At 39.0% G+C, this 18,283-nt stretch overlaps 1 protein-coding gene across 1 annotated transcript in view; it reads left to right on the top strand.

The window, feature by feature from the left end:
- Positions 1 to 17,062, top strand: part of LOC127619528 (glutamate receptor ionotropic, NMDA 2D-like) — a 79,976-nt gene extending 62,914 nt beyond the window's left edge. Inside the window, exons 12-13 of the mRNA XM_052092371.1 lie at positions 7,580 to 7,812; positions 10,337 to 17,062. Coding sequence (XP_051948331.1) covers positions 7,580 to 7,812; positions 10,337 to 13,342 — 3,239 coding nt within the window. The 3' untranslated portion in view covers positions 13,343 to 17,062. The remainder of the gene's footprint in view (positions 1 to 7,579; positions 7,813 to 10,336) is intronic.
- The last annotated feature ends 1,221 nt before the right edge of the window (positions 17,063 to 18,283 follow it).

Below are 18,283 nucleotides of genomic sequence, written 5' to 3'. Positions count from 1 at the left end.
AATTTTGCTCAGATATTAAAATAAATTGTACGCTTATGCTGTATTTTTCTTTGCTTTTATTTCCAAGTTCTGCGCTTGATTTTCCAAAACTTGTGAGTAGATTTTCATGTAAATTAGGGGGCGTTTTGCACCCCTATTGGTCCACTAGTTCTTGATCAACAGCTCCTCCTCTAGCCAATCATTTGAAGAGTGGAGGTTACGCAAAACTTCCTTATTGGCTGTATATCTATGTGGATGTTTGATGCATGTTTTTACTAGCTGCACCAATGTAGTCACGAGTTCAGAACCCAACTTGATCCACTTTTCCACAAAATCAAATCCAGTTCCCGACACCAAGGCCTATTACTAATTATGATTAATTCCCTTATTGGAGTGATATTATTCTCATTGCTTATTGAAAATAATATCACACGTATTTAGGTATAGCTTTGAAGCGAAATCTTTTAGAAACATGGATGAGATCATTTATAAAAATATACCACAGTCATTCATCTTTGAATACAGACAAACTTTATACGATTGTAGTGGTGGTGGTGTAGTGGTCTAATGCACATAACTGGTAATCTGGTAGTCAGAAGGTTGGTGGTTCGATCCCCACAGCCACCACCATTGTGTCCTTGAGCAAGGCACTTAACTCCAGGTTGCTCTGGGGGATTGTCCCTGTAATAAGTGCACTTTAAGTCGCTTTGGATAAAAGTGTCTGCCAAATGCATAAATGTTAATGTTAAATGTTAACTTTATTGCTATGCTAAACATAAATGTAATCTAACACATATATAAATGAGACAAGTTGGTGAGAAGAGTGACAGAATGTGAAATAAATTATCAATACAGTGAAAATGAACTTTATGGAGTCTGTTGACAATGCCTTAAGAACCAGTCTACTTCGATTTGCTATCGGACTACCCAAATTATTAAATTAATACACCAGCACATTGAGCACAATATTGGAGGTGTACTTGCATGTCTTTGTGGTGTTTCCTTGCATTCTTTGTGTTGCTCGGTTCTTGACGCTTGGTCGAAAGTTCATTCCATCGATGTTTTGGACCTCTGTAAGATGGAAGTTATTGTCTGTATGAATTATGAGGCTGGCTTTGAGGGCCTTCTCATGGGTGTGTGAACCGTAAGAGCTTCCTTGAGCCGCACATGGCATGGACCTGGTTCTGACGAGATCCTGAGCTGGACCTCAAAGGAAGAATCAGAGCAAAGTCTGAGCAGTCAGTGGAGCAGAAGATGAAGCACATGCAGGCAGAAGAGAGGAAGACAGAAGAGAGTGTGTTCTTCCTGTTTGGAAACATTTGAACTGAAATTGGCCGCATCCGCAAAGGTGTCCTGCGCCAATCAGAAGTGACTTTTCAGTCACGTGGCCAACTGGGCTGTCTTTTCCGACAGTTGATTTATGGTCCTTTGTTTCAGATTCTTACAAATCTCCCACTCTTTTATATCTTGAGAATGGTAAAAGAGACATGACGTTGTCATCAGCTTTCTCTGCATATGCCAGCGAATGCTTGCATACTAAACTAGGGCTGGGATAAACGATTATTTTTTAAACGATTAAACTAGCGATTATTTTTTCGATGCATCGATTAAGCTAACGATTAATTTTTTTCAGTCCGATTCGATTTCGATTCGATTAATCGACTTGTGACAACACCGGTAATACCGGTTTCATCGGGGATTGGGGGTGTATAAAATGTTTAAAAAAAAACATTTGCCGGGAGTTTGATTGACTGGTGATCTGATCAATCAATCATAATACGCCATTTTTGTCCGACAAAGTAGTCAGGAGAGAGAAGATTAACGTCGGTGGATTTGAATTTGAATAATGGATTGTAGGCTACTGTACTGACATCTTTCCGCGGATAAAACGACAGTCCTTCTGATGTAGGCTACATTCATGTTTAGCCTATTTGATGCTATAAATTAAAGGGGTCATGACATGGGTTTTTTTATTGTATTATTATGTTCCCTTAGGTGCAATTATAGTATTAATATATTTTTTTTTAAGAAAAACTTTTAAAATCTAGTGATTTATGACCTTTTCCCACCCTGTTTCTCATCCTCTGATTCAAACAGTCTGTTTTGGGGGCGTTTTCCATTTAAGACTTCAGTGTTAATGCCCACTGTTATGATTGGCTAACGTCAGTGCCTATGTATCAATTATTGACGCCCCCAGCCAGAACAATATGCAAGTAAACTAAGTAAAAACACTGTGATTATTCATAATGAATGAAATTGCGCTTTAAAAAGTAGTTTAAAGTTTAAAATAGATTACTTACAGTTTGCGTCGTCGTTGTTCCCAGAATAGTCGGCACGGACTTATCTTTGAGCAACAGTTTTCTGGCAAAGCCAGCAAAAAATAAACTGCATCCATTTTTCCCTGACGTCTGGATCTTTCGGCAGCTTATTCAGAGGTTTTGTTTGACCACAGCCAGGAACAGCACATCTGTGTGGCATCGTAATTTTCCTGTGCACAAGTAGTCTCTGTCAGAGCTCGCTGTCCATCGACTGAACACTTGTGAGGCGCACGGCGATACGAAATGAGCGTAGTTGTCTTGCGCTTAAAGCGTAGTTATCTTGTGCTGGAGGCGGTCATATGCAAATGCTGGTACGTCACTTCTAACCGTCACGTCACTTCTAACCATGAATCCAGAACGAGCTGTATTTTGAGCTTGATTATATAAATGATTCGTTTAGAATGGGGAGGACGTCTTAAAATATTAAACTTGCAGGACGTTTTAATGATACAAAGACCTCTTATATACCAAAAGATCAAGGCAAATTTGGTTTCTCATGTCATGACCCCTTTAACCAAGGAAAAGATGATCGGTTCACGAGCAGCTTTAACTGAGGCAATCTGTCACGACACATTAAAGAGCCACAAAATAGTAGGCCTATTTATGGTTTAATTTTCTTTGAATGACCAAATTTGAAAGTTGAGACTTTATTAAATGTTACCTGCTTGGTCCTGTCTGTCAGCACGTTGTCAGTGTCCTCTATGTATTTTTCATGACATTCATAGCTATAAGCGCATTATTAATAGCTATAAGCGAAAACTTTAGGTGTCGACAACGTATTATAGCCTACTCCAACATCGAGTGCAAAGTGGGGAGTTGAAAAAAAACTTACGGTGCTCTGTCATCTGCAGCTGCTCCGGTGGCCTCTTCAGGTGCTGGTGCATTGCCGTGGTGCTAGAATGGAAGGCCATCTCCATTTTGCAAAGACGACATATCACGGAATTGTTTCCTTTTAAATTAAAGAATTCCCATACTTTAGAGGAACGAGTGCATGCCGCCTTGCACTTCTGATAGTCTGAGGAGCCACTCGTGTTTCTACTACTCGCCGGCGCCGCCATCTTTGTTTTGGGTCCGACGAATCGACGCGCATATTTTGCGTCGACGTATTTTTTGCGTCGACGTCATCGATGACGTCGACGTGTTGTCCCAGCCCTATACTAAACATGACATTTTTTTCATGGATGTTATACGTGTAGATAACAAAACATAAAAATCCTTGGTTAATTCCTTGGTTATACCGCATGGATAAAAGGCTATAATCATTAATTTTTCAGTTATACAATTTACCACAGTTCCAAGCAATTTCAGAATTACCTAGCAAGACTAGGTCTTATCGTGGATATAAATGCATTCTGTACATTCTAGAGGGCTAAATCGGTAAAGTACTGTGACTTTGTGTCAAATGTTCCTGGATTAAGATGAAAGGTCTTAGTATTCGAGTGGTGCAAATCTGATGGTCTTTTGGAAACATTTCAAGGAAAAGTTTGCTTTAACTCTGTGTGTAAGTTCAGGAGGTCATGCAGAGGGGCCTTTCTGACCTATGACCCTTTTGCTTTAAATTAGGTTGTTTAGAGGGTCTTGACCATTTTATTAAAAGGGTAACTCCTAGATTCAAATCATGTTGTTTCAATTCTTCTGCATGTATAATCCAACAAGGTGCCACACTTTTTTTTTTCCCTCCCCTTGTCCCCTCCCTCATCCAGGTAGACGGGGATGACCTGCCAGCAGACAGGGGTGTACGTCATGCTGGGGGCTCCCCGGCCTGGGAGAACGAGGGAGGAATGTGACAGGGCGGAGGGCAGGGCCGGGTCGTGATTCCGCACACCCGGACCCTAATCAGGCTAATCAAGCCTCAGACTGGAATAAAGGCTGACTGGAAGCTGCAGTGCGACAGAGAGAGAGATTTACCGACAGCTGTCCGACACCTTTGTTTGTTTGTCTTTTTGTTTCAGTTTTATATTAAACTATTATTTATATTGTCAAGCCGGTTCTCGCCTCCTCCTTTCCATGAGTCCCTTTACACTGATGAATATAGAAATGCTTACATAACTGATAATTTTTCATTTTTTTATTATATAAAAAATCTAAAAGGTGTGCATTATTGCTGACACCTACATGCACACTTTGGTGTTGGTTGTATACCTGTAAGCAGTGTTGGGGAAGCTACTTTGAAACTGTAGTTTGACAAGCCACAAGCTACTCATAATTTTAAGTAGTTAAGCTACAGTCAAGCTACTCTTTTGAAAAAGTAGTTAGCTACACTACAAGTTACTATCAAAAAGTAGCTAGCTACACTGAAGCTACTTAATGAGGCAATTTTTGTTAATGTTACCATTAAACCAATAATATTAAAAACTAAATTTACACTAATGACATTTATTAATTAATGTATTATTAAATAATTGAATGTGTTTAATTAAATATATTAAATGTATTTAATACATTTAATGAATAGTATATTAAAATAGTTAATAATGGCCATAAAATACAACAGTATAAATTAAAAACAAAAAAGTAAAAAAATATTTTTTATACTATACTTCACACTTTTCAGTCAGAGCTGTAATAAGATCTCAGATGGCGGTTATTCACTATTTTTGTTTCTAATCTTTCGTTACAAAAGAAGATGACGACGCTGGCTGATTCTGATCAGCAGACCGAAATATGCTGCCAGATTGTCTGACGTTTTGTCTGACATGAAAAGTCTGGCTTCTATGCAATAAGGATATTGCTATTAGTTATAATCTGACCAACATGATGTAGTGTTTGGTCACGCTACACCGCTACTTGCTGGGAAAAGTAGTCCGCTATTGGAAAAGCTACTCTGTTTTAAAAGCAGCTGAGCTATGTCAAGCTACTGAAAAATGTAGTTAAGTTAGTAGCTTCACTACATGTAGTTAGCTACTCACCAACACTGCCTGTAAGTCATTTGCTTCAAATGTTACTGAAGTTGTATACTCTATGTTATGGAAATGTTTGTAAATGTTTTGGATTTGTATGCTGATTGACTCCCTACATTTGTGACTATTTGTGAATCAAGAATGTCCAACGACAAGCCAACTTTATTGCATTATTTATTGACGTGGGGGGGCTTGGTCACTTGTTTCTGATTTCACTGAAAAAGAAACTACATGAAGCCATGCCAATGATGCCAACTTTGTATCAGTACATAAAGGCACATTCAGCAACATGGAAAAGCAGATCAATTTGGGATATGAACTCACAGCTACATTGGTACAGCTAGTAAAAACATGCATCAAACATCCACACCAACCCAGCCTTATTAATTTATATATTTATTTAATTTTATTTTTTTAGATATACAGCCTATAACCTACAAACAAGGAAGCCTTAAATAATGCCTAAACTAAAGACTTGATACAAGTGTGTTAACAGACTATGATAATGGCCTACTCAGACAACACATTGTTTCCTAAGGCTGACAGAAAATACTCAAAACAGGCACAAGCAGCATGTCTATCAACAGCAAATAATATAATACTGAGAAGCAGCCATCGGAGTTGCATTGGAGGGACATCAACTCCACTCTTCGAATGATTGGCTATATGACGAGCTGTCGATCAAGAAATAGTGGACCAATAGGGATGCAAAACGCCCCCGGAAAATTAAGCACAGAACTTGGAAACAAAAGCAAAGAAGAATACAGCGTAAGCATAAACATTTTTTTTTATATGAGCAAAATTGTCAGAGAGTACAAAAACAGTAATATAACCAAGGAAATCATGATTTTGACAAATGTTTTTGTTGTTTTTTTGTAGCATATTTTAAATGTGTTTATGTATATTTGATTCATGCTTGTTAATTTTTAATCTGTGCTTATTATTTTGATCTGCGCTTTTTTATTTATTTTTGCGCTTATTACTTTTTTATTCATGCTTATTATTTTGATTCACGCTTATTATTTTTGGATCTGTGACCGCAGTACATGGGATTTTGATCCCAATTGGAAAGTTCAGGATAATTTAGCGTTGCCCACGGCAAAAAAATGTGCCAAGAAAAATACATTTGGAATATTCAAGTAGAGTTTGTAATAGTCGATTAGCTCGATTACTCGTGCACATCACTAGTCTAGATGGTGACTCAATGGGTTAATACTTTGAAATAAGGCACCTTTTTGAATGGTATAACTCTTATTGGGGTGTGGTGTGTTATTCTGACTGTACATCCTCTGAGGTGGGATATAACCCATTTAACTCCCCATCTCTCTCAAACACACATACACACACACACTTGCATGATTTTTTTTTTCATGGTTATGTAGAGACACTTTGATTAGGAAACTAAAGAGTTGCGATTGTGATTAAAGACTAAATATGAAAGGGAGCTGGAAGAATTTAAATATGATAAATTAAATTATGAAAAGTGTCACAGTAAATGAACACAGTAATGAATAGCCGAAGGGTCACTTCAGTATACACTGCAGTGGTTGAACAGACTCAATTTTAAAGTTTGATGTGTATTTGGATAGGAATTCTCGTTAGGGCTGATTTTGCCTGTTTGAAAAAATGGGATGAAACATATTATGATTTCAGTTCCCATGATTAAGTTTCCCATTATCATTACCCAAGCCATAGTTCAAGGACATATTGTCATAAATTGGAACATATAATTAACTAAATGTAGTTAGTGTTTGTTTGCATAGTTTCATATAAAATACAAAATAAAACAGACACCTAAATGTATGTGTCATTTTCTCTGCCAAAAACATGTCCTTGTCATGCCTTCATTTTTTTCCCACAGTGACATTTTCACTGTGATAAATACACTAATGGCTATTGTTGGGAGGTATGCCCATCAGACTAGAGCTTTCATCTCCAAACTACTTTAGGTTTGTCTTATCACAAGAGCCTCGAAACCAGGCCATTTCAGACCTCCATCAAAGCTGTTATTTTCCTCCTCAGTCTCTGTTTCTCTACCTCACTCTCTTTCCTCTTCTCTGCCTATCATGATTCTTTTCCTTGCTCAGTTTTTTCATTTTCCATTTTCACCTTTTTGTGAACACCGTGTAATAATAACTGAAGCTAAACCAAGATCTCCACTGCCTGGAGATTTGAATTAAAGACACACTTTGACCAACAATAGGTTTTGAATCTTGTTCTTTTTCATCTCCTTTTGCTCTTTCTTTTCTCCTCCTCTTCTTTTCTTTTGGCATCACTCTCTACCTTCTGTCCATTTCCCCCTCTTATGCCCTGTTTTTAGGCCTGCTTATCTTTCATATTTCTTATCTTCTGTCATTGTGCCCATCTTTTCCTTCTTTTAAGATGAGATCGACATGCTTGAAAGACTCTGGCTCTCTGGCATCTGCCATAATGATAAGATCGAGGTGATGAGTTCCAAGCTGGACATAGACAACATGGCAGGGGTATTTTATATGCTTCTCGTGGCCATGGGCCTAAGTCTGCTGGTGTTTGCATGGGAGCATCTTGTCTACTGGAAGCTCCGCCACTGTTTGGCCCGTTCTGGAGGACTGGACTTCCTACTGGCCTTTAGTCGGGTGAGTGACTCAACTGAGAGCCCTAATAATATATACTCATCTCCAAATACAGGGCTCGAAAATAAGGACTGCCCGATGGCCCTGGGCCAGTGTGAGAGAGCTTCAGGTCAGTTGCTAGAACTGTCACTTGCCCGATCGGGCCAGTGCCACATTTATAACATTAGTGCAAGAAAACAACAAGTGAGAGAGCACACATTTACACTGCGCGAACAAAGTATTCTAACAGGTGAGCGAGCACGAGTATATTTATCTCGCAAAGAGGCGCGAGCGCATAATATACTGGACGCATCAAGCACAGTCGCGTGCACACACAAGATCGTGCAGACACCGAGTGCACTCTCCTAGCACTGTCCTCGTTCTTTTCCAAGTGTCTTAGAAGACAAAAAACTCATTCAACACTTTCGTAGCGGGATTGAACATATTATGCAACATTTTAATATCCCTGCACATTCACAGTGTTTACAGTGCGCGAGATTCCCACATTTTTCATTTTTACATGTTGGTAAAAAGCAGTAATCCACACATTGGAACACAAAAAATCGACAGTTTCATTCTACAGGACTGAAAATCCATGCCTCACCGTGCATATGTCTCATCATCATATCTCTCTGTGCAGCGTAGACTGTTTAACATGCATGTGCTCTCATAAAGGGACAGGGCGCTAGTTTTATTCCCACTGTAAAAAAAAAAAAGCATATTTTCTCTCATTAATTCGCCTTTAGAGAATAAACTTAATAAACTTTGTTAAACCCCAGTTATACATTTGCCTGGAAATCAAGAGCTGCTCAATATCCAAAATGTAAATATACATTTAATTAGGTTAGTTTCAAAATGTAATCATTAATTCAACATGATAATGGCGTTTAATATGAAAAGAAGCAAGATCACTATGGCTATTATTATCAGAGCTGTTCAGCTGCAGGGTGATGATGAATATTCAAAACAGTCTACTTCATATCATCCTCATGAAACACCAGTTACATTTCTAATTTCTGGACCATACAGGTATTTTTGTTTTTGTGCTTTGTGAATCAGGCTGAGTTTGTCTTTAGGTTGTCTGATTTCATGTTATATACACATTCTTAAGAATTGACAGATTAGGCCTAATATCCCCCTAATGTATATTACACGTCACAACCGATTTGGAAGTCTCTTCTCAGGGATTATGTTTAATCCCACATATTTATTACATTCAGCCAATAATCACATATTTAACTCTGTGATTAAATCTTTGATCCTGTGTGTGAATACACTACACATGGCCAAAAGTTGCATGACAGCATGACTAAACGGGTGACCGAAAACCCATCATCTGCACAACAGAACTCTTTGCTTAAAAACACATGTGTAAATGGCAGGACGGCTGGGGTTAATATGATGTATTTATGAATTTATATCTGTAAAGCGCTTATATGGGATTACATAAGGCATAAATCATATCATGCAAATTATAAATGTGATTCACTTTCGGGGGACATTGTCTTAAAAACATAATATATGTAAAAAATAGTTATCTTCAGACACATATTTAAAGCCAAGATGGTAAAAACAGCTATTTATAATTCTTTGTGTTGGGGCCAGTGAAAATTGTGGCAGGGCCAGTAAAAATCTGAAGCTCTGGCCTGACTGGGCCAGTAGAAAAAATCCTTAGCGTTGAGCCCTCAAATTTTTGTGAAAATCTGCCTATGGATCATTTTCAAAGACTGTAATGAGGTATTTCTGCCTTATTTGTGGAAAGGTGTGGAAACTTTTCTTTTGATGCTGGAGCACATGGGAACGCCAAAAAAAATACTTGCTGTGGTCTCCTATTCTCTCCTATATAAGTTTATCCTGCTATAGAGAAAAGGTCATAAAATACACCACGAATCACAAGAAACTATGTCCTCAATGTGTCTGCCATTTTATATTGTACATTAAACTTTTGAAAGCAAAAAGCACAAACATCAAACCAAGAAAACTGAAACTGTTTAAATTATAAATGAAAGGTAAGCTTACTCTTTTTGCAATTTATGATTTAAGTCTTGTTACCTGCTAGTTCAAGGTAAGATTACAAAGAGTGACACAGTAATCTGTATCAATCAGGCATTAAATCCATAGAATGGGACTTTGTAGCACGCTCCTATAATTCCTTTAATGTGATGGGCCATTCAGTATTCCCACTAAATACACTGAGGGAATACGGATGACAGAAGATGGATCATTTATTAATTCTGTATTAGCACTGTTTGTCTTCTTTGCTTACATTGTGAGAGGTATAAGAATAACCTTAAATCCCCCTTGCAAGCAAACACTTTTTATAAGCAAATTGTAAGGCTGTTAGGTTAGATTGGACATTGCCATTACCTCAGATAAAGGTTAGCTGAGCTAACAGTGTGTACTCTTGCATCATTAAAGCACAGGGAGCTTTAGTATTTCATTATTATGGTAATGTTTCAAGTCTTTACCAAGACATTCTCCAAGCATTTAAATATACTGCATCACAGAACTGTTTGTTAAATACATTTTTGCTTGTTATATCTTACAGGGAATGTACAGCTGCTGCAATTTTGAGGATGAAACAGCTCCTGGAGGTTCCCAAAGCACAATTCCTCAATACCATCATGTCTCCACAGTTCCTCCTCCTCCCCCACCTCATGTAATCTCTACAGCTGTGGCCAATCCCTCCATCACTATGGCACAACAACAGCAGCAACAACAAAAACAACACTACCAGCAGCCCCCAGTTTACAACTCCATTCTTCCTGGCTCACCTCCATCAGGTGGACATTCTGGCATGGCTCTAGGGCCATCGAACAGTCCCATTCTTGGAGCACCTATGCCATGCTCTACATTCCTACCACGCCATGATCGCAGATTAGCTGTGGTGGATCGGTGGACACGTCCAAAGGTGGGCCCTGAAAAGCCCAGAGGTGTGAGCAGTGGGATTACCGACATATCACAATTCCTGGGAATACCACCTCACTGGGGCACCGGATTAAGTGGAGGGGAAGGGGGTCTGGATGAATACAAAAGATACTATGGCCCAATTGATCCAGAGGGCTTGGGTGTCTCTGCAGAGCCAAAAAATGTAGGTACACTAACTCCAAAAACTAAGCATCGTGGGTCAAAATCCTCTGGAAATCCAAGGTTACCCTCAAAAATTCAGGCCTCTGAACACTTACCCATTAACCCTGCTTTACCACATCCCTCTTCACCTCATCAAACCTTCTGGAGGAGAAGCAGCCTCTCAAAAAGGAAGGGCTCAGGGGGCCCACTGTATGAAAACATCCTTCCCCTTGGGAGGAGAGGTGGCGGCAGGTATGGAGTAAGGGATGGGGGTGGCAGAAGGGGATGTCGCCCTCCTCCCCTACCTCTACCTGTACCTGTGCCTTCTCCTTCCCAAACTCTGCCCTCGCCTTCTGCATCTAAATGCTACACATCCACTTCTTGCAGCAGCTCCAGCACCTCCAGTTCATCCTCTTCTTCAGAAGTAGTCTCCCGATCCAATTATCTCTCCTCCTCATCATCTTATACATCATTACAAAGCTTCAGGTACCGGACAGATGTACGAGATGTATGTGAAGGTTATGACACAGATGAGCTTACAGAGGAGTCCAGCTTGCTTTTGGGGAGGAGAAAAAGTCATTCATGCATGTCCTCTCGATCCCTGCCAAGCAGTCCTCCTCCACCACCCATACCGCCCCGCAAACCATGTACACAGAGGGCGCAGATGAGAGACAGAGCAGGCAGTCAGCTTGCACAACTTCAAGAGTGGTGGGCATCTTGGGGAGAGAAAGAAAAGAACAGAAGAACAGTTGGCAACAAAGGAGATAAAGAGGAGAAACGACATCACAAAGAGAGAGAAAGGGAGAGAAAGAGGAGGAAGAAGGGTAGAAAGAAAAAGAAGAGAGAAGAGCATGAAAGGGAAAGGGAGCGTAAAAGACGTAAGGTGAAAAAGAAAAAGAAAAAAGAAGAGAAATCTAAGAGAAGGGAGAGGGAAAAGCGGTCTGAAGAAGAGGAGGGTGACACTGACAGGAAAGATGTTTTGGAAAAATTAATAGGACAGGAATACTCTTCCTATCCTGCACTGAGGCGAAGCTCTTTCCAAAAGAAAAGTGAAAGCTCTACAAGGAGTTATGAGTGGGATACTCCCAGAGAAGAAGGAAAGAGAGAAAGGGATAATCAATCAGGTGATGATGAAGAGAGAAGTAGAGGAAAGGAAAGGCATCACAGAAGCCCTAAATTACATGGACACTGCAGGCTAAGGTTTAACAACAAGCATTATATCAGCTCAAACAAGCCTTCTTCAACTGTCACATTTTGGGGTAGTGGAAATCCAACTTCAGAATCTCCATCATCTTTTGTACCACTGCTTCCACTCTCCTCCAAAAGACGAAAGTCTATAGTAGCTGAGCAAGGAAAAAGTGGAGAGATTCGCCCCCTTTTGGGAAGGAATGGGAGAGGTAAGCCTCGCTCGAGAGAAGGCCTGTCATTTCATGAATGGGATTCTGAGGAGGAAGAGGATGTGGAGTCAGATGTGGAAAGAAGTAGACCAGAAGACCAGGCGAGACAGAGAGAAAGCATAGAAACGGACTCAGAGTCAGAAAGGGAAAGAGAAAAAACTGTTGAGATATACACAGATGATGAAGGTTCCTCTGGAGAGTTTGGTAAGTTTGAGAGATATTGGGAGGGTCATGAAGGAAGGGCTGTTGGAGGCATTGGGGGAGGAGGATGGTTTTTTGGCACCTACCCGGCCAGAGAAAGAGTAGGCAGTATAAACAGTAGAGATGACTCATTTTTAGGATGCGGTGGTGGAGAAAGCAGCTTGGGGTTCAGAGCAGGAACAGGATGGGGATCAGGGGGGTTAGGATCAAACCAGTGGCCTCCAACTCCATTGACTCCCCCACCCCCTCGAAGATATTGGTCTGTAGACAAGTTACCAATGAAGACTGAAAAGAAGTCTAAAAGCAGGTCTCAAGTAAAGAGTAGTGGCCACACATCCTGTTCCTGCCAGTCACCCCATCACTCCGCCAGCAATCACTCCAAATGGGATCGGGTGACTTCTCGGAGTCAGGAGGAGCTACTCCATTGCCACAATTTTAGCAGCAGTGTAAGACCCAAGCGGCAGTCATCCAAACCGGACCGGGCTCAGAGCCAGGCAAAATCTGGAAGCCAATCCAACCTTAATATACAAAGATTGCAGCGCTCAGATCGGTCCAGACAACAGTCATCCCCACCTCAGAGTCTATCACCATCTTTACCCCCTCCAATGGTCCCTGCACTCCCAGCACCACCATCTTCCTCTCATCATATACATGTTCCTCCACCTACATCCTCCTCATCAGTTTCCTCCCCTTCAGTTGTCTCATCTACACCTGGTGCCCCACAGCCCTCCTCCTTGTCCTCCTCTAGTGCTAAGCTCCAATATCAAAAACTGCGTTCAGTTCCCCAACCCCAAAGGTATCAATCCCCACATGTTCCCCTCAAAACCAAGAGCCTGTGCTCACGTCGAGGCTCTGCCCACTTCTCCAGTGTGGAGAGTGAAGTCTAAGGGACATAATTAAATGAGGAACATCAGCAAGCAGCCTTCCGGGGTAATCAAGTCACCTGCTCATACCACAAATTGTTAACTGTTCATGACAGTCGGGCTGGGTTGTTCTAGCTAGCACCCTTCTTCTCTTGCACAAACCTCTAATGCTCCTTAGAGACCAACTTGGATTGGGATTGGAGCCCTCTCTCTTTACTTGTGTAAGAATGGTACTGCCATGCTGACAAATCTTTTTGATGTTAGCGAGGCTATGTGATTAGCTTTGCTTTCTTATGTCTTGGGGGCTTTTAGGTGGAGCATTAATAATATGGGTAAATGTGATTATCTTCTGAGTGTTTTGCTGCTCGATGGCTCAGGAATGATTTTTCAAGGGGAGAATCAGAGGTCAAAATACAAAGCCCTAACGCCACACCTCCCATTTTCTTTTTTCCTGCTCCAAAACATGATGTAATTGTTGTGTATATTCATTTAATATATCTCAAGGGAAGCGTTCATAAAGGAAAGTAGCAATCCATATTTCTGTTCTAAGAGCATATATATTGACCTCCACCTTTTTTCACAAATAGTATCTAGCATTCTGTGTGGTGTTGTCAGTGTTTATATTCCTAGCAGCTGGGTAAGTTAGCCATGACTGTTCACATATTGGCTTAATAGCTAAATGCCAAACGGAAGTGTAGTTGATGTACAGTCCTGTTACACTGAAATCATTTCACAGGTCCTCATGTTTCATTCTCCTCCATTGAGCAATACATAATTAACCTCAAACAACATTCAATACATATATTTTATATTAAAAAATTATTTTATTATATATATCATATTTGATTTGTGATCTGGTTTAAAACAGTTGTGTTGAGTTATTAAAAGAATATTAAGCACTGTGCTGTTTTACAGTAGGGCACATGCAATGTTTCAAAAACCTATAATTGGTGGCAGCCCTTCCCCTCTCGACTAAATGTACATGTTGCCATGACAACACAGAGTAATGCAACCAAGAAGACACTTTTAAGATCGTAACTTTCTCTGGGGACAGCTTGTCAGAGCAAGTTATGGTAGCTTTGAACGCAGATGTTTGGAGTGCAAGGATGACAGGGCTAGTCGTACTGCAGCGCTGTACTCAACCAAGATGTCAGTGAGTGATGAAAGACGTCATTATTCTGAGAGCGATAAGTGAAGGAGAGCACTGTTTACAGTTTAACACTGTGTTTTTACACTTTTTTTACAAGCTGCTCTGCTCTGTCATTTATTAGCTTTTGACATTCTATTCATATTTGCTTAGCAAATTTGCTTAAGCTGTACACATAACAGCAAGTTTTTTACTAGCCACATCTGTTAAGTAAAAAAGCCAGATCAAGTTTTATTATTTTAACTGTGAGGAAAAGACTGATTATTAAATGTCAGGTAGATCTTTCCTTTAGATTTAGCTTTTACCATTAGGAAAGTTAGCATCTTTGAAGTGATTGCTATAATTGACTGTGAATATCGCTAAGGGCAAATGCATGATGGCAGCAGGTCTGAGTCAACTATGTCTGTTTATTTTTTTTGTGTTTGTGTGTGTGTGTGTGTGTGTGTGTGTGTGTGTGTGTGTGTGTGTGTGTGTGTGTGTTTAAAAATGTAAACATACGTGCTCTCGTAAAAGTTTTTTATTGTCTTGCTGTGTTTCTTTTGATTGCTGCCTTTTGCTGTGTGCTTGGCAAGTCCAACTTGCTGTTATTGAATATTGGGAATTTTTCAAAATTCCTAACTCTGTTTTGACTTTTAGAGCTTTGATGCTATACATCCAACAAACTAGGCACAGTCCTTCAGGCTGTTCTGCTTTGGTACTGTATGCTTTATGTATTACATTTTTTTCAATTGACCAGACTTATGGTTTTCTAATAGTGGACAATCAAAAATTCCCAAAATCTCAAAGCTGTTTAGATGTTGATGTTTTCAAACTACAGTACATAATCCCTAAATAATCTTGAAAATAATTATTTTTGAACTTTCAGACATTATCAAGCCAACATCAATGTTTGTCTTGCCAAACATTTCTTTACTAGTCCTAATTTTAATTTGGTTTGAAACATTGTATGTTGTTATTTATGTTATTATATATTTAAGTGCATATTTGACACAGAACTACGCACAATCCAACAGGCTAATTGTTTTTTGTGTGTGCTTAACTGCATCTGAGCCATATAAAGCTTATTTGTTGTATGCTAAGCTTTTTTAAGTTGTAATAATTTATTGGGGTATATTTTGTTGTCAGTGGGCTAAACAGTAATGTCATGCGACTATGAAGTGATGTGAATTAGAAATATAATCAGTGATTTAAAAAAAAAAAAAGATCACTTGTGTTTAGAAAAAAACAGGAGAGAAGTTATACAAATTGGGTCAATTCTGAACAAATCATAACACACTGCCTCACAATGACAGATATCCAAGTAATTCTGAGTAGTTTATCTTGACATTAACATTTAAAATATTTATCAGCTTATGTATGTATATCCTTTTTCTCCAACTTGGTTGTTAATACTTGTCTGGATTACATCTATATATATATATATATATATATATATATAGATGTACCTCATGTATGTGTTTGTGAAGTTTAGATAGCAATAGAGAAATAGCTGTTCAGCAAAGCAGTATAGCTGAAGACACAGGATTGTTTTCAAATCCTTCTGTTGGCAGAATTAATTAACATGTGTTTCATGTATTACCTACAAAAAGTAATTTTGAATTCTCTTTGCATTCCATTGTGCACAGAAATTCAGTAGACAGCTTTGGCTGAACCTGCAAGGACCTTAAGATATTTATTTTTCCCCCCCTAATAAAATATCAGGCATATTGCACAAAGTTTAGTAGGAACCATCACCACCAAGAATCTTAAAAAGGCCTTTCTCTAGATATTTGTCTTGTGTGTTTTGATAGTGTCTTTGGCAGTAAATGTTTTGTTTTTAGTTTGTTATTTATAATTCTTAAGGATAACTCCTTATCGAAGCAGCAGCATATAAATATATACATATAGAAATATATATAGAATTATATATTTCAACAAATATCATGCATATATATATATATATATAATGTTTATCTTCTACATTTAATCTCTTTGAATTGGTCTTCTTTTGTCTCTTTGTCTTCTCTCGTCTCATAACAGCTGACATCAGAGACCAGTCTCCAACTGTGTTTTTATGAATAACACGGCCGACCATCGACCACAATGAAATTATGTTGCAAATAACCAATGCTGTGATTGAGATGTGTGTCTCACTGTCCCTGTAGTGAAAGTTTTGGATGTGGTGATACAACTTCTGAAGATAAATCTTCTAGGTCACCTTGAGGTGGCAAGTAGGTCTGAAGCAGACAGCTGCTCTTCTAAAGTCAAAAGCTACGCTGTTAGCAGCATTGCGTCCATGTGTGTCACATGGCTCTGGCTTTGGAAATGGTATGTTTGTATGCTCTTATCTGTGCCAAGCTGCATTGTAATGCTGAAAACACATTCAAACACATGCAATGCTACTCTGTGATAATTTATGATAATGTAGCTAAGCAGAGCCAGTTATGTTTTATGCCACTCTGTGCCAGGACGGTAGTGCCCCCCGGAACCACTGTGTTAGGTTCTTGTGCCATACTCCCCTCAGTAGAGGAGCCTCACAGGGGGGCCACACTTGCTGGGCCGCTCGACCATGGGAGACTATACTATGCTGTGCTGCGAGCAGAACAGAATAAAATACTTTTAATACGACAGTGTTTTGGTCTGTTTTGTTGATATCAGCATGTTTCAGCAGAGATCTTTTTGTGATTGACAGCAAAGCTGTGAATAATTTGTAAGCCTTTTGTTTTTTAACTTACTGGGGACATGGGGAGTTGAAAAGAGCTTGTGAAAAGCCTTTGGAAATCGTTTACGAGGACACTTTTTTTTACTTTAATGCAAGGAAGAAACTTTTAAAGAGCTTAGAAAGGCCTTTCACATAAAAAAAGTTGAAGAGGACTCATTAATGTCTCAATAGTTTTTCCTAAACAGCAATGAGTTTAAGTAGATCATAAGTATCCTGTTTCTCAGATTTTTCACCAGAAAAAAGACCCCAGCAATTTGTCTGCAATGAAACCTCAGAGAGCTCAAATTAACTCAAACATTTCTCATTAAATGTGTATACACCAAATATGAGTTATGCATTTCATGTTAATTTTATAGCATTGTAATCTTCCTGTACACAACTATTGTTAACATTTTTGTGTATTTTTATTTTTCCTAAGAATTTTTTAGGACAATCTCAGACAAAGTTGATACTTCAATAAAACCTTTATTTATTTGACATTTTACCCTTTAATCCAAAGTGTATTACAAACAAATCACAAGCGATTCATCTTAAGGAGACAGTAGTATGAAAGTGCTGCATCACAAAGTTTCAATTGCATTAGAATAATATTATGATTGACAGATTAGAGTGCAACAAGAATATATATATACACTGGCGGCCAAAAGTTTGGAATAATGTACAGATTTTGCTCTTATGGAAAGAAATTGGTACTTTTATTCACCAAAGTGTCATTCAACTGATCACAATGTATAGTCAGGACATTAATAATGTGAAAAATTACTATTACACTTTGAAATAACATTTCAGAACTTCTTAAACTACTTCAAAGAGTTCTCGTCAAAAAATCGTCCATGTGCAGCAATGACAGCTTTGCAGATCCTTATCATTCTAGCTGTAGTTTGTTCAGATACTCAGGTGACATTTCACCCCACATTTCCTGTAGCACTTGCCATAGATGTGGCTGTCTTGTTGGCACTTCTCACGCACCTTACAGCCTAGCTGATCCCACAAAAGCTCAATGGGGTTAAGATCCATAACACTCTTTTCCAATTATCTGTTGTCCAATGACTGTGTTTCTTTGCCCACTCTAAACCTTTCTTGTTGTTTTTCTGTTTCAAAAGTGTCTTTTTCTTTG

This window comes from Xyrauchen texanus, chromosome 26 (assembly GCF_025860055.1).
Source record: "Xyrauchen texanus isolate HMW12.3.18 chromosome 26, RBS_HiC_50CHRs, whole genome shotgun sequence".
Lineage (NCBI taxonomy): Eukaryota > Metazoa > Chordata > Actinopteri > Cypriniformes > Catostomidae > Xyrauchen > Xyrauchen texanus.
This window is presented reverse-complemented; position numbering and strand designations above follow the sequence as displayed.